Here is a 23,603-nt window from a genome sequence, read left to right on the forward strand (position 1 = left end):
ATAAACGAAAATCCCTGAAAATCCCTGAAAATCGAGGGGAATCTTGCGATCGATTTTGGAGTAACTTGCCGGTGAGCTAGAGAGTTGAAACTTGGGCCGTGGGTCAGAACCCGGTGACAATGCAATATTTTATCAAAAAAATTCTGCCAGGTGGCGCATGGATCGAGATATTAGGAAAATTAATTTTAATTTGGAAATTTTTCAATCCATTTTTAACTAATTTCCCGGTTACCTAGAGACTTGTAACTTAGCATACAATTCGAGACCCGGCGACAATGGTGTGCTAATTGAGAGAACTACAAAACTCTGAAAAACGAAGGGAATCTTGCGATCGATTTTTGAGTAACTTGCCGGTGAGCTAGAGACTTGAAACTTGGGCCGTGGGTCAGAACCCGGTGATAACGCAACATTTGATCCAAAAAAATTCCGCTAGGTGGCACGCGGATCGAGATAGTAAGAAAATAAATACGGGGGGATCTTGCGATCGATTTTCGAGTAACTTCCCGATAATCTAGAGACATGAAACTTGGGCCGTAAGTCAGAACCCGGTGACAATGCAATATTTTATCAAAAAAATCCGCTAGGTGGCGCATGGATTGAGATATTGACAACCGGGGTGGAATTTTCTTGTTATGATGCGAGGTGGAATCCTGTTGTTTTCGCCAGTGTTGTCAGCGAAAATTCCACTAGTTCTCTTAAATCTTACTATTTTCAACAAATAAATAAAGATAAGAATTTTCTAATTCGATTGAAATTAGGCTTTCTGACCAATTTTTTTTGAAGTGCAAGTTATATAAACTCCACTTTTTCGACCCTACGTTTCGCTAGGCTTCCTAGCACCCTCAGGGGTGATCTATTTATTTGCAACAACAAATATACATTAGACATCAAAAAGTCATGGCATATACGTACAAATATATAACAATACTTACAAAATTTAACTTAATGCTATTTTAAACTAAAGGGCATAAATCAGTAGCACTCTTAACTGGTATCATTTTCATACTAAGTTTTGATTATAAACATAAAATGTAAGTAGCTGCAATAAAGTCAGTATCTTCTTTCTTGTTTACTGTGTTTTCTCTTTTTTCCATTATTCGCAAACTCTCCTATATGTATCGTGTTCTGCCTTTTTTGTTTTTGTCTATTAGTTTTGTGTTTATAAGATCAGCTGAGTGTCCAGTTGTAGTAGTGTGCTGTTATAAGGTGGTGGTGGTTTTCAACTTCCTTATGTCGGCTTCATGCTCTTTAAGTCGGACTCCCAGTGCTCTCTTAGTCGTCCCTCGAAAAAGTGGAGTTTATATAACTTGCACTTAAAAAAAAATTGGTCAGAAAGCCTAATTTCAATCGAATTATAAAATTAAATTGACCGGAAAAGCAATAAGATAAGAATTTTCACTTAGGAATTACTTAAATTACTAATCAATGTTGCAATTGACTTTTTGTAGGCAGTACTAAAAATTTTAAGACAAAAAGATGTAAAAAAATGTTAAGGACTACTTTTATATAAATGGACTAAAAATAGAAGGCAATTTTCCTTTAATACAGACATGGTCTTGTTGAAGTCAAGCCATAAACAATTTCAAAAACGAATACGAACGAAGAGCTACTTACCTTAACAAATTTTGTACATTTGGACGCCATGTTATCAACGAAAACCTGACGAAACTCACAGGATCATTCTACGACACTGTCCGAAGTCCGATTTTGCCCTTCAAGGAAGGTGCCTTAGTGAAAGACAAGCCAAGAAGTGGCCGCTCAAAGGGATCACCAGACGTCCAGATGCGAAACAAAACAAATTTTGTTGTTCACAAATTAACCCAGACAATTACATTAGGAGTTCTATTAGGCTCCAATCGTTGTTCAATCCGGATCATGACGACGGGATGGCAACTAATGAGTGCATTGACTAACAGTATTCAGCGTATGTAAATGCTGGTGGCAAATATTGAAACGGAATGAAGTTTTAAAATTTGGCCAGGGAAGCGTAGTGAATTGTAATTGCAACAAGAAGGTAAATGTCACCTATGTCAACTAAGAAACAGGGATTCTAAATAATGGATGAACAACTTGCAATGCTGCGCATTTTTTTAGCACCCAACTGCATATACTCACAGCAGAGATTTGTTCAAGGTATCGGATGAACATTTACTGAGAATACCATATCCAATATAGTTCTGCCTTAGCACCCAACACCCTTCACCAATACATACATTACTGTTGGTGGTTGCTTAGGTGTTTTCTGGCATCCTTATTTATTCACCAATACTTTAGGTTTAGTTTTGTTAGGGTTTAATGTACTAAAACTTTCGCTCACCTCAACCAACTCATCTAAACACATTTAACTCAACTGACAGGAATTCGAAAATAAAAATATTTTTTCCATGCTTCTGTACGAACATAAACTTGATATGATTCTATGTATGAATATGCTTGGACATTCTCAACAATATTAAATTACACATAGATAAAGAGTGGTGTGCAGCATTTTAAGGATTCCTTGTGTTATTTTATCGTTACGTTGCCTTTGCTTTCCGTATGCACTTTAATTGTATTTGATCAAAAGTATACTTTTGTTAGTTTTTTTTTTTTTTTGCTTCAATATTCTGCAACGACGTCTGTTGAACTGAGCAGAGCTCACAGAGTATATTAATTTTGATCGCATAACGGTAGATATAGACTTCTATATATCAAAATGATCTGGGCGAAAAAAGAATTCATTTAGACATGTCCGTCCGTCCGTCCTTCCGTCTGTCCGTAAACACGATGACTTGAGTAAATTTTGAGGTATCTTAATGAAATTTGGTATGTAAGTTCCTGGGCATTCATCTCAGATGGCTATTTAAAATGAACGAAATCATACTATAACCACGGTCACTTTTTCGATATCGAAAATTTCGAAAACCCGAAAAATTGTGATAATGCATTACCAAATACGGATAAAGCGATTAGGTGGGTTGACCTTATGACGCAGAATAGAAGGTCAGTAAAATTTTGGACAATGGGCTTGGCCCCGCCCACTTTTAAAAGAAGGTCATTTAAAAGTTTTGCAAGGTGTAATTTGCAGTCGTTGAAAGTATCATGATGAAATTTGGCAGGAACGCCACACCTATTACTAGTCCACTTTAAAAAAAAAAGTTTCTCCACTTTTTAGTATTACCTTTTGTATGTAACCTTGAAAAAGACAATTTTGTCTCCAAAGCACTCAGCTGAGTATTTAATTTTCGGTTACACCTGAACTTAACCTTCCTTGCTTGTTTAAATTTGAAATTTAAATTATTTTGTTATTGGTAATTTTACGAATAAAACAATCTTTCTTGGTGTTTTTTTGTGTGCTTTGAAAAACCAGTTCGTTTAAGTTAGGATGATATATAAATTTTAGAAATTGACTGCTTATTTCAATAAATGAGAAAATCCTATTTTGGGAACAGCCATATTGTGTAATATGGAAGAAACCCTACTCATGTGATGTAGTGTAAACAGCCAACAATTTAATCCCAAATATTTAAATCAGTCTAATATGCTACCCTGCTACAAAAATAGTCTAAATGTTCATCAACACAAAAATATGCATTTGATAATTAATGCTGACATAGCCATTAATACAGGTGTGTGTACAATACACAACCAAACAAATTTGAATTCTAGCAAATTTGCAAGCATTGCATTTCCCATAGAAGTCGCAGCTCAACACAGATGTGTAGGTACATATTTTGTGTCGAGTTGTATGTAGGTATGTATGCTTAAGGTAGATATGCATGTAAGTATGTATGCTTAAATGTAAATATGTATGTAAGGATATGTTTAGAATAATTTAATATAAATAAGCTGAAATATTTGAATAAGGATACATTCAGAATTCGCTCACTGAATGTGTAGCCAACGAGCCTTTTCGATGGCTATTTTAATTTGCCGAAATAAAAAAAATGCAAATTTCCAATAAGCGTATAAATTTTATTGAAGCGATTTGAAATGCAGCCGGGTTCGATTTAGCCCGTGCACTCTGATTAGCGATTGAACAACGAGTAAAAAAATGTAAAAGATACATTCAGAATTCGCTCACTGATGTCAAAACTCATTTACCTGCATTTAATCTTTTATAGCGATGCCCTGAAATATTACATGATTTGGAAAACAGAAATGCAAATATCTAGGACAAAATATAACCAGAAAGCAAATTAGATTTTATTGGACAAATAATTCTAATCTTCGCAATAGTTAAGATATTGGAGACAGGTGAATTCTCTTATTGTCCACCAACTCTGCGAGCCGTCGGTCTTCCCAAAGTCAGAGGCTCGAGTGCCAACGAAAGCGCCATAACATCCCAATTGTCCGCCGTCAAACCAAATATTCCACAATATGCATCTGTCCTATAAAACCCAAAGGGCCCTCTACACAGTTATCATATGATTTCCCTTCTTTGTCATAAAAAATCAGAGCTTATATCGATACTGAAAAGGTATACATCAACCAACTGGCAGGTCGGTAAGCATAACAAGAACTAAGGAATGGAGCCAGTCCTATTACGCTTATTAGTGTGTATGCTGATGAAGGCCTTACGACGCCAAATTGTGAAGGAGAGAGTGCCGCTAAGAGCAGTGATCACAACTGCAGGGGAAAAGAACATACCCAACAAATAAACGATACGACACTCGGCGCGGAATGGAGAAACCCCATACTAGAGGCTTGCCGAACGTACATATATATCGTCTAAGCAAGACTTATAAACCGCGTTTACTGGTTGCGAATAATTAGTCTAGCATCCGATCACCAGCCTATACCGCTCCCATTACAAACAACCATTAGCCAAGTTCATTACTTCTGAACTTCATATTTACATTAACTTAATCAATGCTAGCTGGGCGGCTAATAAGAACTCACTGAGCATTTTTTCCTGCCCTCACCTTCTAACTGATATTAGGGAAGGGGAACGTGATATTCGCAAGGGCATTGATTCGGGATCGGCTCTCCGCACCCGTGCTTGTATAATACTGGGAATCTATTCCAATTTTCAAGCTACAAGCTAAGCTGAAAAACGCCGACATCGGACAACTTCTGAGTGAAACAAATGGGAGGAGATTCAGATAACGAGCCAACATAAACACAATAAGCGAATGCTGCCCTTCTTCATCACAGCCACTGACCCATCGCAAAACCCAAAGCTTCTAAGTAGAAAAAGCGAAGCTGGTCCTTAAACTTCTCGGAGGAAAATTGCGCCTTGTATTTATTTTTTGTTATCAATTTTCATAATTTGTGTGTCTCTGTTGAATGTTTGTACTTGGAAAATTTAAAAACTACTGTACGACATTAAAGGAAGCTTGCACCGTTGTATTGCTAGAGATTTTAATTAAAATATGAATTCAATTTAACAGCTGGTGCTAAGTTTACAATTTTAAGCGTTCAGATTTCGGCGAAGCCTTGCACAGCCACGGGCGTCTCCTACCTGAGTAAATATGTTAATAGTTATTTACAAGCATGCTGGCTAAATGAAAAGCTCAAGCAGTTTTTCAAAACCTAAAATTTCATTTTTATACATCTTCACAATTAATCTATCAAAATATTTTGCCGGCTGTCATAACATCAATCTTCCCCTTAAAAATATATAAATTAAACCATTTCATAAAAATTGCATGGCAGATATATTAACTAAACGTTAACTCAACGACCTATTTGCGCTTAAATTAATCATAATTTAATACGAAAAAGTATGCGATTCATTTTCACCCAATTTATGCAGTAAAGAGTCCCGACAAAAAACGTAAAACATTTAGCGCAATCAGCGAAAAGTAAATGCGCCTGCCAAAAAAAGTAATAAACGAAAAAAAACATCACTCACTGCACGCAAAAATAAACAAAGTAACCATATAATGAAATTAAAAAAAAAACAAGTAAGGAAGGCTAAGTTGGGGTGTAACCGAAAATTTCATACTCAGCTGAGAGAGCTTGGAGACAAAATAAGGGAAAATAACCATGTAGGAAAATGAACCTAGGCTACCCCTGGAATGCGCTTGTATGACATGGGTATCAAATGGAAGGTGTTAAAAGGGAGTGGGCCTTAGTTCCATAGGTGGACGCCTTTTAGAGATGTTGCCATAAAGGTGGGCCAGGGGTGACTCTAGAATGCGTTTGTACGATATGGGTATCAAATGAAAAGTGTTAAAAGGGAGTGGGCCTTAGTTCCATAGGTGGACGGCTTTTCGAGTTATCGCCATAATGGTGGACCAGGGGTGACTCTATAATGTTTTCGTACGATATGGGTATCAAATTGGAGGTATTAATGAGGGTTTTAAAAGGGAGTGGGCCTTAGTTGTATATGTGAAGGCGTTTTCGAGATATCGACCAAAATGTGGACCAGGGTGACCCAGAAAATCATCTGTCGGGTACCGCTAATTTATTTATATATGTAATACCTGCCAAGATTCCAAAGGCTTTTGATTTGGCCCTGCAGAACTTTTTCACTTTCTTCTACTTAATATGGTAGGTGTCACACTCATTTTACGAAGTTTTTTCTACAGTTATATTTGGGTCAATAAACCAGTCAAATTACCATGTTTCATCCCTTTTTTCGTATTTGGTATAGAATTATGGCATTTTTTTCATTTTTCGTAATTTTCGATATCTGTAGGCGTGGTTGCAGTCGGATTTCGGCCGTTTTTATACGAAGATAAAGTGAGTTCAGATAAGTATGTGGACTAAGTTTAGTAAAGATATATGGGTTTTGGCTCAAGTTATCGTGTTAACGGCCGAGCGGAAGGACAGACGGTCGACTGTGTATAAAAACTGGGCCTGGCTTCAACCGATTTCGCCCTTTTTCGCAGGAACAAATTATCGTCCCAGAAACTAAGCAACAAGGATTGGTAAATTTTTGTTTGACTTATGGCATTAAAAGTATTCTAGAAAAATTAAATGCAAAAAGGCGGAGCCTCGCCCATTTTGAAATTTTATTTTTGTATTTTGTTTTACCATATCATTACTGGAGTTGAATGTTGACATAATTTACTTATATACCGTAAAGATATTCAATTGTTTGTTAAAATTTGACTTTTAAAACTTTTTTTAAAAAGTGGGCGTGTTCCGTATCCGATTTTGCTAATTTTTATTTAGCACATATATAGTAATAGTAGTAACGTTCCTGCCAAATTTCATCATGAAATCTTCAACGACTGCCAAATTACAGCTTGCAAAACTTTTAAATTACCTTCTTTTAAAAGTGGGCGGTGCCACACCCATTGTCAAACATTTTACTAATTTTCTATTCTGCGTCATAAGTTAAACCGACTTACCAAGTTTCATCACTTTATCCGTCCTTAGTAATGAATTATCGCATTTTTTCTGTTTTTCGAAATTTTCGATATCGAAAAAGTGGGCATGGTTATAGTCCGATATCGCTCATTTTAAACTGCGATCTGAGATGAGTACTCAGGAACCTACGTACCAAATTTCATCAAGATACCTTTAAATTTACTCAAGTTATCATGCTAACGGACAGACGGACGGACATGGCTCAATCAAATTTTTTTCGATACTGATGATTTTGATATATGGGAGTCTATATCTATCTCGATTCTTTATACCTGTACAACCAACCGTTATCCAATCAAAGTTTATATACGCTGTGTGCAAACCACGCTGGGTATAAAAAAAAACAATTTTGCGATGATAAATTGATAAAAATTTCATTGCGCAACCACACGTCAAGCAAAGCGCCAGACGAGTCACGCATGCGCAATGCCCTCACAAAAATGGCAAGGGAATGTGTAACATTTACACCTATTCACAGTGCCCTGCAGTTCTAATTGGCATTACGCTTTTTCAACAACTAGCCGCCCGCAAAAGTTAAAACAACAAAAAATTTAAAATAAAATAAAAACACAACCGTCAAAAGTAGCACCACCGATCTTGTTGGCTCGTGCCCTCACTGTACAAAAAGTCAAATACTACATTCTAGGGTATATATTCTTGCCACTGTCACTGCGGCATCTGACTGCCACTGATCGTTATCTACCCACGCGCGCATGCGCAGACACACAACTCAAAGTATGCACTGTTAAATGGTAGGTAGGCCAGTCAGCGTTGAAGGGGCGCGTGCCACATAAGTAGACACGTTTAATGAAATGAAAGTGATCATTATTAAAGCCTCAAATGTCAAAATGCCAGTTGTGGATGGTTGGACGATGGTCAGCTCAATTTTTATACTTTTTATTAAGTTTTGCTGTCGTTTTCTTTTTTAAACAGTAATTGTGTTTTTTTTATACTCAGTTGAGCAGAGCTCACAGAGTATATTAAGTTTGATTGGATAACGGTTGGTTGTACATATATAAAGGAATCGAGATAGATATAGACTTCCATATATCAAAATAATCAGGATCGAAAAAAATTTGATTGAGCCATGTCCGTCCGTCCGTCCGTCCGTCCGTCCGTCCGTCCGTCCGTCCGTCCGTCCGTCCGTCCGTTAACACGATAACTTGAGTAAATTTTGAGGTATCTTGATGAAATTTGGTATGTAGGTTCCTGAGCACTCATCTCAGCTCGCTATTTAAAATGAACGATATCGGACTATAACCACGCCCACTTTTTCGATATCGAAAATTTCGAAAAACCGAAAAAGTGCGATAATTCATTACAAAAGACAGATAAAGCGACGAAGCTTCGTAGATGGGTTGAAGTTATGACGCAGAATAGAAAATTAGTAAGATTTTGGACAACGGGCGTGGCACAGCCCACTTTTACAAGAAGGTAATTTAAAAGTTTTGCAAGCTGTAATTTGGCAGCCGTTGAAGATATCACGATGAAATTTGGCAGGAACGTTACTACTATTACTCTATATGTGCCAAATAAAAATTAGCAAAATTGGATGAAGAACACGCCCACTTTTTAAAAAAAAATTTTTTTAAATTCAAATTTTAACAAAAAATTTAATATCTTTACTGTATATAAGTAAATTAAGTCAAAATTCAACTCCAGTAATAATATGATGCAACAAAATACAAAAATAAAAGAAAATTTCAAAATGGGCGTGGCTCCGCCCATTTTCATTTAGTTTGTCTAGAATACTTTTATTGCCATAAGTCGAACAAAAATTTACCAATCCTTCTCAAATTTGGTAGGAGCATAGATTCTATAACTGTTCTCTGTGAAAATGGGCGAAATCGGTGGAAGCCATGCCCAGTTTTTATACACAGTCCACCGTCTGTCCTTCCGCTCGGCCGTTAACGCAATAACTTGAGCAAACTCCGATATATATTTACTAAACTTAGCCCACGTACTTACCTGAACTCACTTTTTCTTGGTATAAAAAATGGGCGAAATCTGACCATAACCACGCCCACTTTATCGATATCGAAAATTACGAAAAATGAAAAAAATGCCATAATTCTATACCAAATACGAAAAAAGGGATGAAACATGGTAACTGGATTGGTTTATTGACGCAAAATATAACTTTGGAAAAAACTTTGTAAAATGGGTGTGACACCTACCATATTAAGTAGAAGAAAATGAAAAAGTTCTACAAGGCGAAATCAACAGCCCTTGGAATCTCGGCAGGAATACTGTTAGTGGTATTGCATATATAAATAAATTAGCAGTACCCGACAGATGATTTTCTGGATCACCTGGTCCACATTTTGGTCGATATCGCGAGAACGCCTTCACATATACATCTAAGGGCCACTCGCTTTTAAAACCCTCATTAATACCTTTAATTGGATATCCATATCGTACAAGAACATACCAGAGTCACCCCTGTCCCACCCTAATGGCGATATCTCGAAAAGGCGTCCACCTATAGACCTAATGCCCACTCCCTCTTAAAATGCTCAGTAACACCTTTCGTTTGATACCCATATCGTACAAACATTCTAGAGTCACCCCTGGCCCACCCTAATGGCGATATCTCGAAAAGGCGTCCACCTATAGACCTAGTGTCCACTCCCTCTTAAAATGCTCAGTAACACCTTTCGTTTGATACCCATATCGTACAAACATTCTAGAGTCACCCCTGGCCCACCCTAATGGCGATATCTCGAAAAGGCGTTCACCTATAGACCTAATGCCCACTCCCTCTTAAAATGCTCAGTAACACCTTTCGTTTGATACCCATATCGTACAAACATTCTAGAGTCACACCTGGCCCACCCTAATGGCGATATTTCGAAAAGGCGTCCACCTATAGAACTAAGGATTACTCCCTTTTAAAATACTCATAACCACCTTTCATTTGATACCCATATCGTACAAACACATTCTAGAGTCACCCTGGCCCACCCTAATGGCGATATCTCGAAAAGGCGTCCACCTATAGACCTAATGTCCACTCCCTCTTAAAATGCTCAGTAACACCTTTCGTTTGATACCCATATCGTACAAACATTCTAGAGTCACCCCTGGATCACCCTAATGGCGATATCTCGAAAAGGCGTCCACCTATAGACCTAATGTCCACTCCCTCTTAAAATGTTCAGTAACACCTTTCGTTTGATACCCATATCGTACAAACATTCTAGAGTCACCCCTGTCCCGCCCTAATGGCGATATCTCGAAAAGGCGTCCACCTATAGACCTAATGCCCACTCCCTCTTAAAATGCTCAGTAACACCTTTCGTTTGATATCCATACCGTACAAACATTCTAGAGTCACCCTTGGTCCACCTTTATGGCGATATCTCGAAAAGGCGTCCACCTATAGAACTAAGGATTACTCCCTTTTAAAATACTCATTACCACCTTTCATTTGATACCCATATCGTACAAACACATTCTAGAGTCACCCTGGCCCACCCTAATGGCGATATCTCGAAAAGGCGTCCACCTATAGACCTAATGCCCACTCCCTCTTAAAATGCTCAGTAACATCTTTCGTTTGATACCCATATCGTACAAACATTCTAGAGTCACCCTTGGTCCACCTTTATGGCGATATCTCGAAAAGGCGTCCACCTATAGAACTAAGGATTACTCCCTTTTAAAATACTCCTTACCACCTTTCATTTGACACCCATATCGTACAAACACATTCTAGAGTCACCCCTGGCCCACCCTAATGGCGATATCTCGAAAAGGCGTCCACCTATAAGCCTAATGCCCACTCCCTCTTAAAATGCTCAGTAACACCTTTAGTTTGATACCCATATCGTACAAACATTCTAGAGTCACCCCTGGCCCACCCTAATGGCGATATCTCGAAAGGGCGTCCACCTATAGACCTAATGCCCACTCCCTCTTAAAATGCTCAGTAACACCTTTCGTTTGATGCACATATCGTACAAACACATTCTAGAGTCACCCCTGGCCCACCCTAATGACGATATCTCGAAAAGGCGTCCACCTATAGACCTCATGCCCACTCCCTCTTAAAATGCTCAGTAACACCTTTCGTTTGATACCCATACCGTACAAACATTCTAGAGTCACCCCTGGCCCACCCTAATGGCGATATCTCGAAAAGGCGTCCACCTATAGACCTAATGCCCACTCCCTCTTAAAATGCTCAGTAACACCTTTAGTTTGATACCCATATCGTACAAACATTCTAGAGTCACCCCTGGTCCACCTTTATGGCGATATCTCGAAACGGCGTCCACCTATGGAACTAAGGATCACTCCTTTTCAAAATACTCATTAACAGCTTTCATTTGATACCCATATCGTACAAACATATTTAGAGTCACCCCTGGTCCACCTTTATGGCGATTTCTCGAAAAGGTGTTCACCTATAGAACTAAAGCCCATTCCCTTTTAAAATACTCATTACCACCTTTCATTTGATACCCATATCGTACAAACACATTATAGAATCACCCCTGGTCCACCTTAATGGGGACATCTCGAAAAGGCGTCCACCGATAGACCTAAGGCCCACTCCCTCTTAAAATGCTCAGTAACACCTTTCGTTTGATACCCATATCGTACAAACACATTCTAGAGTCACCCTGGCCCACCCTAATGGCGATATCTCGAAAAGGCGTCCACCTATAGACCTAATGCCCACTCCCTCTTAAAATGCTCAGTAACACCTTTCGTTTGATACCCATACCGTACAAACATTCTAGAGTCACCCCTGGCCCACCCTAATGGCGATATCTCGAAAAGGCGTCCACCTATAGACCTAATGCCCACTCCCTCTTAAAATGCTCAGTAACACCTTTCATTTGATTCCCATATCGTACAAACACATTCTGGATACACCCCTGGTCCACCTTTATGGCGATATCTCGAAACGGCGTCCACCTATGGAACTAAGGATCACTCCTTTTCAAAATACTCATTAACAGCTTTCATTTGATACCCATATCGTACAAACAAATTCTAGAGTCAGCCCTGGTCCACCTTTATAGCGATATCCCTAAATGGCGTTCATCCATAGAACTATGGCCTACTCTCTCTTAAAATACTCTTTAATACCTTTCATTTGATACACATGTTATACAACCACATTCCTGGGTTACCCCAGATTGATTTTCCTTATTTTGTCTCCATAGCTCTCAACTGAGTATGTTATGTTCGGTTACACCCGAACTTAGCCTTCCTTACTTGTTTTTGTTTTCTTTTATACTCAGTTGAGCAGAGCTCACAGAGTATATTAAGTTTGATTGGATAACGGTTGGTTGTACATATATAAAGGAATCGAGATAGATATAGACTTCCATATATCAAAATAATCAGGATCGAAAAAAAATTTGATTGAGCCATGTCCGTCCGTCCGTCCGTCCGTTAACACGATAACTTGAGTAAATTTTGTGGCATCTTGATGAAATTTGGTATGTAGGTTCCTGAGCACTCATCTGAGATCGCTATTTAAAATGAACGATATCGGACTATAACCACGCCTACTTTTTCGATATCGAAAATTTCGAAAAACCGAAAAAGTGCGATAATTTATTATAAAAGACAGATAAAGCGACGAAACTTGGTAGATGAGTTGAACTTATGACGCAGAATAGAAAATTTGTAAAATTTTGGACAATGGGCGTGGCACCGCCCACTTTTAAAAGAAGGTAATTTAAAACTTTTGCAAGCTGTAATTTGGTAGCCGTTGAAGATATCATGATGAAATTTGGCAGGAACGTTACTCCTATTACTATATGTACGCTTAATAAAAATTAGGAAAATCGGAGAAGGCCCACGCCCACTTTTAAAAAAAAAATTTTTTTAAAGTAAAATTTTAACAAAAAATTTAATATCTTTACAGTATATAAGTAAATTATGTCAACATTCAACTCCAGTAATGATGTGGTGCAACAAAATACAAAAATAAAAGAAAATTTCAAAATGGGTGTGGCTCCGCCCTTTTTTATTTAATTTGTCTAGGATACTTTTAACGCCATAAGTCGAACAAAAATCAACCAATCCTTTTGAAATTTGGTAGGGGCATAGATTTTATGACGTTAAATGTTTTCTGTGAAAATGGGCGGAATCGGTTGATGCCACGCCCAGTTTTTATACACAGTCGTCCGTCTGTCCTTCCGCATGGCCGTTAACACGATAACTTGAGCAAAAATCTACATATCTTTAATGAACTTAGTTCACGTGCTTACTTGAACTCACTTTATCTTGGTATGAAAAATGAACGAAATCCGACTATGACCACGCCCACTTTTTCGATATCGAAAATTACGAAAAATGAAAAAAATGCCATAATTCTATACCAAATACGAAAAAAGGGATGAAACATGGTAAGGTAATTGGATTGTTTTATTGAAGTGAAATATAACTTTAGAAAAAACTTTATAAAATGGTTGTGACACCTACCATATTAAGTAGAAGAAAATGAAAATGTTCTGCAGGGCGAAATAAAAAACCCTTAAAATCTTGGTAGGTATTAGATATATAAATAAATTAGCGGTATCCCACAGATAATGTTCTGGGTCACCCTGGTCCACATTTTGGTCGATATCTGGAAAACGCCTTCACATATACAACTACCACCACTCTCTTTTAAAACCCTCATTAATACCTTTAATTTGATACCCATATCGTACAAACACATTTTAGAGTCACCCCTGGTCCACTTGTATGACGATATTTCGAAACGGCATCCACCTATAGAACTAAGGCCCACTCCCTTTTAAAATACTCATTAACACCATTCGTTTGATGCCCATATTGTACAAACAAATTCTAGGGTCACCCCTGGTCCAACTTTATGGCGATATCTCGAAACGGCGTCCACCTATGGAACTAAGAATTACTCCCTTTTAAAATACTCATTAACACCTTTCATTTGATACCCATATTGTACAAACAATATCTAGGGTCACCCCTGGTCCACCTTTATGGCGATATCTCGAAACGGCGTCCACCTATGGAACTAAGGATTACTCCCTTTTAAAATACTCATTAACACCTTTCTATTGATACCCATATTGTACAAACAAATTCTAGGGTCACCCCTGGTCCACCTTTATGGCGATATCTCGAAACGGCGTCCACCTATGGAACTAAGGATTACTTCCTTATAAAATACTCATTAACATCTTTCATTTGATACCCATATCGTACAAACGCATTCTAGAGTCAACCCTGATCCACCTTTATGGCTATATCCCTAAATGGCGTCCACCTATAGAACTATGGCCCACTCCCTCATAAAATACTCTTTAATGCCTTTCATTTGATACCCATGCCATACAAACACATTTCAGGGTTTCCCTCGGTTCATTTTCCTACATGGTTATTTTCCCTTATGTTGTCACCATAGCTCTCAACTGAGTATGTAATGTTCGGTTACACCCGAACTTAACCTTCCTTACTTGTTTTTGTTTTAATTTACTAAATAAGTGGTGTGGTGAATGTCAGGATTATCAAAGGATGAACATACAATGTATGTCTGTATGTAAATGAAAAAGTTTTCGGGGGAGATAATTCAAGTGCAACATTTTTTTAATTCAACACATTCGTTAATCGCTTGACGTAATTTGATCTTTGATTACGAAATGTTTTATTTTTTCCCCTCTCACTTTCTTTTGGCTTAAATTTTTTGTATTTGGTATATGGAATTTATTAATGAACTTGACTGGCAGTTGGCTCTTAATAGGTGCGTAAGTTTTATATTGCAGTTGTTGTTTTGTTGGATGACTTAAAGGCTATATGCCGAACAACTTAAGGGTATTTAACCTTATGCCTTTACTACCTACATAAATATGTAATTTGTTACTTGCATTAAATTTCCGATCAGATGTTCCATACATTTTTGGTAATTTAATACTTTTAATGAGGTCTCCGCTGAGTTTTCATGCACATTTTAACTTCTGACCCACTAATTTACGTATTTATAGCGAATTAATAATAAAGAGGGATTTTAATATTGTAGAGTACAACAAAAAGGTTTAAAAAAAAATTAAAACGAATTTGATAAGAAATAGTTGTGTTTTGGTATGTCTAAACATTTGCTTACTAATAGTAATAAAAATAATTTGGTCGAATTCAGCCATGAAGAAATTAAACCAATTCTCATGCAACACGAACGCTGGTGGAACCGCGCAGTCAAAGTTGCAGCTTTTACACGAACACAAGAAACTTAGAACACAAATAACGTTAACGGTTTGTCCAGTTTTTTCGGATTGATCTCTTTTATCAAAGTTTTTGCTTTTGAAAAATTTAAACAAAAGCTTCAAATCCTTTACATGCACTATATTCTGAGTTAAATTTTTAAGAATGTTTTTCTTCCTTCCCTTCAAGAATCATAGGCATGCCTGTTACAAGGGGGGACTAAAATACCCAAATTTTTCAAATGGTTGAGTAGCGCAACCCATTCAAAGGGTTTACAGCGCAATTTATAGCTTCTCCAACCAAATTGTCAACCTCACCTACCCGTTGCGAATCCTGTTTCTTAACAGCCGAGGCTCTTGCGACCCCAACTCCCTCATGGAACGGACGCCACCCACCCTGGCGGGATTTCCAGAAGGTTCAGTGTGGTCATATTAAATCGCTCCCGAGATGCTCGGGCCTGTACCTTAATGGTGCTTGTCTATATGCGACAAACCATCGACATCGATAACATCCTTCAAAACCCTCGTGGAGTGTCTTATCGCTACAACAACATCAATCTTTTTCAAGTCAAATGAAGTTTTTTTCAAATGAAATGAAACTTTTTTAAGTCATATAAAATTTTTTTTAAATGAAATGAAATTTTTTCAAGTCAAATAATTTTTTTTTTTTTTAACCAAATGAAACTTTTACAAATCGAATTAAACTTTTTGAAGTCAAATGAAAATTTTTCAAGTCAAATGTAACTTTTTCAAATCAAATGGAACTTTTTTCAAGTCAAATGACAATTTTTCAAATGCAATAAAACTTGTTTAGGGCAATTGAAACTTTTTCAAATGAAATGTAACTTTTTCAAATCAAATGGAACTTTTTTCAAGTCAAATGACACTTTTTTCAAATGAAATAAAACTTTTTTAAGGCAATTGAAGCTTTTTTAAATGAAATGAAACTTTTTTCAAGTCAAATTAAACTTTTTTCAAATCAAATTAAACTTTTTGAAGTCAATTGGAAATTTTCCAAATCAAATATAACTTTTCCAAATCAAATGGAACTATTTTGAAATGAAATAAAACTTTTTTAAGTCAATTGAAACTTTTTCAAATGAAATGAAACCTTTTTCAAATTAAATGAAAAATTTATCAAACCAAATGAAACTTTTTCAAATGAAATTAAACTTCTTGAAGTCAAATGAAAATTTTTCAAACCAAATGGAACTTTGTTCAAGTCAAATAAAACTTGTTTCAAGTGAAATAAAAATTATTTAAACCAATTGTAGCTTTTTCAAATGTAATGAAACTTTTTTCAAGTCAAATAAAATTTTTTTCAAACCAAATGAAACTTTTTCAAATCAATTAGACTTTTGGAAGTCAAATGAAAACTTTTCAAATCAATTGCAACTTTTTCAAATCAAATGGAACTTTTTTCAAGTCAAATGAAACTTTTATCAACCCAAATCCAACTTTTTCAAATCAAATACTATTTTTAAATAAAATGGTACTTTTTCATGTCAAACGAAACCTTTTTAAAAAAAAATGAAACTTTTATCTAATCAAATGAAAGATTTTGCAAGTCATATAAATCTTTTTTTCAAACCAAATGAAACTTTTTCAACTCAAATAAAACTTTTTCAAATCAAATAAAACCTTTTTCAAGTCAAAAGGAACTTTAGCATATGAAATTTAACTTTTTTTAAATTAACCTAAACTTTTGTTATTTAGATTGAAACTTTTCTCATTTAGAATGAAGCAGTTTTTTGCTTTGCATGTTTCATAACTATACTGAAGTAATTTCCAATATATTTATGTTTATCGTCTCTTATAATATTATTATTTACGCCGTGGTGTGGTGGTAGCGTGCTTCGCCTACCACACCGAGGATACCGGGTTCACGCCACGGGCAAAGCAAAATTCAAATTTTAGAAACAAGTCTTTTAAATTAGAAGAAAGTGTTTCTAAACGGGGTCACGCCTCAGCAATGATTTGGCAAGCACTCCGAGTGTATTTCTGCCATGGTCAAAACTCATCTGCCTTGCAGATGCCGTTCGGAGTCGACATAAAACATGTAGGTCCCGTACCGCCAATTTTTAGGAAAAATTAAAAGCAGCACGACGCAAATTGGAAGAGAAGCTCGGCCAAAAATCTCTTGGAAGGTTATTAGCGCCTTACATTTATTTTATTTATTTATAATTTTTTTTTTAAGTATTTATTATTTACCTTATTGAATTCAGAAGCTGTCAGTTAACGCCCACTTGTGAGTTTAGGCTGCTGTTAAGTACAGCTTAATTTACTCCTAGCACTTTGGTCGTTCCAATGAAATTCAGTAAAAAAAATGGCATTGGAAATCGAGGCGTGATTTTTTCACTCATGGTTTATGTGACAGCTCATACTTCAACTTTATGACAAAATAATAGTTTAGAAGCAAAAAACTTCATGTCTCTGATGAAACTTTTCTTTCATATTTTCCGTATTTTCAGACTTTTCAGTCTTCACATACAGTTTGAGGTTGAAATTTAACCTCAAGTAACTTTTAAAGGAGTCAACTGAGCAAAATATCATCTTAGGTCTTTTTTGGAGATCCTTTAGGATGAGGCACCTTTGTCGTGCACAAAATTTTCACTAAAGCAAATAATATTTTTTTTTTTATAGGCCCACCCTAATACATTTACATGTCAACTACTGAGTGGAATATAGCGAATATCACCTCATCCCGGATGCCAGTTCGAAAATGTTATATCCCAGAATTTTTTAAAGGCTTCTCGAATCTTATATAAAAATGTGTTGAATTTATGCTCAGATAAGGCGTTTTTGCACAAAATAATCAGAATTTTGGAGTTTTGTTTAATAAAAGTTTGAAGCAGGACGTTCCTTAAATTTGAATAAAGGTTGTTTTTAAAAAGTTTTCTGAGGTTTTCGAATTGGCCGCAGAGTAAAAGTTTTACAACTAACCCTTTCTTTCAAATATACTGAAGTTGTTGATTGTACTTAAATATATTTAATAAAACGATACAAATTCCAATTATCTAATTTACTCAACTTTTTTTTAATTTTGTATTTAACTACCTTTACAATGGGTCTTTTTATACTCAGTTGAGCAGAGCTCACAAAAAAAAAATTAGTAAAATTTTGGACAATGGGCGTGGCACCGCCCACTTTTAAAAGAAGGTAATTCAAAAGTTTTGCAAGCTGTAATTTGGCAGTCGTTGAAAATATCGTGATGAAATTTGCTTAAGAAAAATTAGCAAAATTGGAGAACGACCACGCCCACTTTTAAAAAAAAATTTGTTTAAGTCAAATTTTAACAAAAAATGTAATATCTTTACAGTATATAAGTAAATTATGTCAACATTCAACTCCAGTAATGATATGGTGCAACAAAATGCAAAAATAAAAGAAAATTTCAAAATGGGCGTGGCTCCGCCCTTTTTCATTTAATTTGTCTAGGATATTTTAAATGCCATAAGTCGAACAAACATTTAACAATCCTTGTGAAATTTGGTAGCGCTTAGATTCTGGGACGATAACTGATTTCTGTGAAAAAGGGCGAAATCCGTTGAATACACGCCCAGTTTTTATACACAGTCTGTCCTTCCGCTCGGCCCTTAACACGATAACTTGAGCAAAAATCGATATATCTTTACTAAACTCAGTTCACGTACTTATCTGAACTCACTTTGTATTGGTGTAAAAAACCGCCGAAATCCGACTATGACCACGCCCACTTTTTAGATATCGAAAATTACGAAAAAATAAAAAAAAGGACATATTCTATACCAAATACGAAAAAAGGGATGAAACATGGTAATTGGATTAATATAACTTTAGAAAAAAACTTTGTAAAATGGGTGTGACACCTAACATATTAAGTAGAATAAAATGAAAAAGTTCTACAGGGCGAAATAAAAAACCCTTGAAATCTTGGCAGGAATACTGTTCGTGGTATTACATATACAAATAAATTAGCGGTATCCAACAGATGATGGTCTGTGTCACCCTGGTCCACATTTTGGTCGATATCTGGAAAACGCCTTCACATATACAACTACCACAACTCCCTTTTAAAAGCCTCATTAATACCTTTAATTTGATACCAATATCGTACAAACACATTCTAGAGTCACCCCTGGTCCACCTTTATGGCGATATCTTGAAAAGGCGTCCACCTGTAGAACTATGGCCCACTCCCTCATAAAATACTCTTTTAATACCTTTCATTTGATACACATGTCATACAAACACATTCCAGGGTTACCCTCGGTTCATTTTCCTACATGGTTATTTTCCCTTATGTTGTCACCATAGCTCTCAACTGAGTATGTAATGTTCGGTTACACCCGAACTTATCCTTCCTTACTTGTTCTTGCTTGGTCTTCTATTTTCCACACAAAAATTATGTTTATCAATCAATTTGTAAATAATTTTTTAAGTCTCAAGTTCAGAAGACAGTGACTTGAAACTTTAAAACCAAAATTATACCAGAAGACCATTCAACTTGAGAAAAACAAGTTCCGATATATGGCGCATGGGTCGCGATACTTAAAAACTCTTTTGAAACTTGGGAACCAGGCGTACGATTTTAAGTAACTTCCAGATAAGCTACATACTACTTGAAACTTGGAACACAATTTAGGATAAAATGTTTCTAATGCGTTTGATCCTAAAGTGTGTTCCAAGCTTCAAATAAAACCACAGGTTTTCATTATGATAAAAATCTAAGCCATATTCAAAGCTTTAAGATTCTAGCCGCACGAGAAGATACTCAAAAACGGATTGCAATATTTTCCAATGTTATACTAAAATTAGCGCACAAACCTTAAACGGACCTAATATAAAGGAAAGGGGGGAAACATGCACACCTTTACAACGGTTTCTTTCGTATTTTAAGGATATATTTTATGAAGCAAAATTGCTTAGTTTTTGTGCAAAAATTACAATAAATTCCCAAATTATGCGAGTCTGAACGTAGTATGAGCTATTTTAACGGAAATATCTCATTTCCATCAACAATACACAAGTAATAATTCTTATACATACATGCAAACATACGCGATATACATACCTCGATAGCATTGCCGCATCTTGAGGCCCACCAGCACCCGGCTGTGGCAACTGTGGTATGGGTGTAATCAACGTTGGACCATTATGACTACCAGCATTCTTTTTCGATGGCTCACTACGGCTTAATATGCTGGATATCGAAAAACTAGTAAAACCATTGCCCGTAGTCGCTTTACCATTACCAGACGCCGCACCACAACTATTACTCGATTCACCACCACCACGACCAGACGCCATATTTTGACAGCTGCCATTACTATCGCTATTGTGATTGTGATTCGAAAGTTTGCTATTATTATTATTATTTATGCTATTATTATTATTGCTATGCCTATCCGTTAGCGAGGTAACTTCATCACTGCCATTACGTTCTGGTGAGTGTGGTGCCATAGCAGCCATAGCAGGCGGACTAAGACGATCCGCCGCCGCTGCTGCCGCCGATACCATAGCCAACTGACCAGCCGTCGGTGCGACTACTGCTGCATGTTGTAACAATTGTTGATGTGCCGGATATGCGGGATGTGCAGGATGTAAGTGGCCAAAAGTGTGCAACGCATGATGTAACGCCACCGGATGCCCACTAAGGCTACTCAGATGATGTTGCAGGTGATGATGTAATACCGTCGGCGGTACAGCAGCTAACGCTGTCGTGGTGGGGCTGTGAAAGTGCGCGCTAGATGTTGGTGTGCCGGCGGCTGTGGTTGGCGTTGATGTTGTGGTAGGTGTGCTGCCGTTCGAAGGTGCTGGCGAGGCAGAACGTAACGGCGTATCGCGTCCATTTCCAAAACCGCTAGGGCTAGCTTCTGGACTAGACACCACGCTGATGTCGACTTCAGCGTCAGAGGAAGACATTGGTTTTGTGTGTAAGGAGTGCAATGCGTGACGAAATGTAACTGCGGCTGGATGAGATGCACTTTTAGAGTTTTAGGGAATTTTTTTATTTCAATAGTTGAATTTTTTAACACAAAACACGCAATTGCTAGACTTTAACAGACGCCCGCTCAAGAAGTTGCATTTTGTACGATTTTTTTTTCTCGAAAATAGCTTTCACAAGTTTTTTTTATTGTTGCTTTTTTAATATATTATAAGTTCTTTTATTTGAAACTTATGACGTCACACGTTAAGTATCCAACTACTTAAATCAGTTCACTTTCGGTTTATGACACAATTAGCCTGAGGACGCGCTTATTCATAGATACACCCGCAACTATTCAGTAGGACGTCTTTACCGCTTCATCTACGCTTCACATTTAAATTGAAAATTTCGATTGAATTGAAACTTCGTTGTCCTCGACGCAACTCGGAAAGTCATAAGTGTTCTTAATTCACTGTACGCAATCGACTGCCGTCCGCCTGTCTATACGATTATTTGTCTCAATGACTGTTAGTCGGTCCGTTTGGATTATTGTTTTTTTTTTTGTTTTGATGCGATCGTTTAGTTTTATTGTTTTCCACAATTTAACCCCCGGTCGCTTAAGTCGTTCACCGAATCTTTAACTGTAATACTTTGTCGACACGCTGCACAACTAAAACTAAGGTGGTTGGTTGAAATTCTTTTGGTCTTTGCGCTAAAATGGTTTTCCACAATTTCGCAGCTAGCTCACGCACATACATACACACCTGCCAAAGTGCACTCACACATACACACAGCCATGCACATTTCAATTCGAATTGAAAATCGTTCTACCCAACAGCACCCTTGACATGCCACACATTGCGTTAGGAGGGTTGTTCGGAAATTGCAAATCGTTTGCGGGGCTATGAGCCTAAGCAAGGAAAACACTTTGCCTCTTTCTACACCAGTCGATTTACCACACTTACAACGTAAATGCTGTGTGCGAGTGAGCTCGCAATATCATGTTTAACGTTTCTTACTCTGCGCTACAAGGGGTTGGTTGTTTGGTTGGTTGTTTTGCCGTATCTCAACTCCAACCTTAAAATTGTTGCCTCTTTTTTTAAGGAGTACTCTCCTATTTCAAATGCTGCAGCTTTCACGGTTATATCTCTTATCGTCATATATATTTACTATTACAGCAATTGCATTGCAACCGCATCAACACTTTTTAACACTTAATTGTTGTTACTTAAAATATTAAATTGTCTGTTTTCCCTAACAATTTACAAGCAAGTACTATTAAGACTTCATTTCCATATTACAATTACCTTACTCACCCTCCCTCTTAAATAGATAGTTTATACCTAAAGTAGTCGTACTGCCTGTTACGTTTCCGTTTCATTCCATATGTATTCAAAGAAATAATGGAGACGTTTCGATTTCCGTGACAAATATTTTTCGTATAGAAACTTATTGACTTAGAGGCACCCACGGGGACCAGCCAGGCAATGAGCGTATCAATCAATTCACATAAAAAGGTCAAGTGTGACACTATTAAAATATACACAAAAGATAATTTGAGCATTCCGGTGACAAGCGTTTCAGTAGAAGCATTCTTTAGGGGTCGTTGAATTGGTTGGTAGTGGATGTAAGCCATTTAACTTAAATTGTGGGGAATATTTGGCAACTATATATAAGTATATTTGGCCGGGACGATTTGTGGGGAGGCAAAAAAATCGCCCATTGCTCTTTGAAAATCATATTCTAGGGATCAAAATAAGAAACTTTGCCGAAGGAACCATACCTCTAAAACGAATTCTGATGTCCCCCCCCCTTTGGGTCGTAGGGGCAAATTTTGAAAAATCCCACTTTGAAATGCCTATGTTTTTTCCTTTAGAAATTTATTTAGTCAGAACATATGTAAATGAAAAAATGAATTTAACTTAGTAATAGAAAAGAAATTAAAAAAAATTATTAGAAATTAGCGTTTTTACAACCGCCTTTTAAAACCAAGGCATCACTGTGATGCATTTGCAGATCGTAAAATTGCTTGTGTTGTTTTTTTTAAGCCACCACAAGACACAGCAGGTAGAATTGAAATTGCCCCTACCCAAAAGTTCGACCCAAAGGGGGGGGGGACATCAGATTTCGTTTTAGAGGTATGGTTCCTTCGGCAAAGTTTCTTATTTTGATCCCTAGAATACGATTTTCACAGAGCAATGAGCGAT

General features: G+C 36.9%; 1 protein-coding gene across 1 annotated transcript in view; it reads right to left on the minus strand.

The window, feature by feature from the left end:
- Positions 1 to 21,959, minus strand: part of Hmx (H6-like-homeobox) — a 69,500-nt gene extending 47,541 nt beyond the window's left edge. Inside the window, exon 1 of the mRNA XM_067775955.1 lies at positions 20,542 to 21,959. Within this exon, the coding sequence (XP_067632056.1) occupies positions 20,542 to 21,392 (851 nt within the window). The 5' untranslated portion in view covers positions 21,393 to 21,959. The remainder of the gene's footprint in view (positions 1 to 20,541) is intronic.
- Between the last annotated feature and the right edge of the window lie 1,644 nt (positions 21,960 to 23,603).

Source organism: Eurosta solidaginis, chromosome 1 (genome assembly GCF_040869045.1).
Source record: "Eurosta solidaginis isolate ZX-2024a chromosome 1, ASM4086904v1, whole genome shotgun sequence".
In the NCBI taxonomy this organism is placed as follows: domain Eukaryota; kingdom Metazoa; phylum Arthropoda; class Insecta; order Diptera; family Tephritidae; genus Eurosta; species Eurosta solidaginis.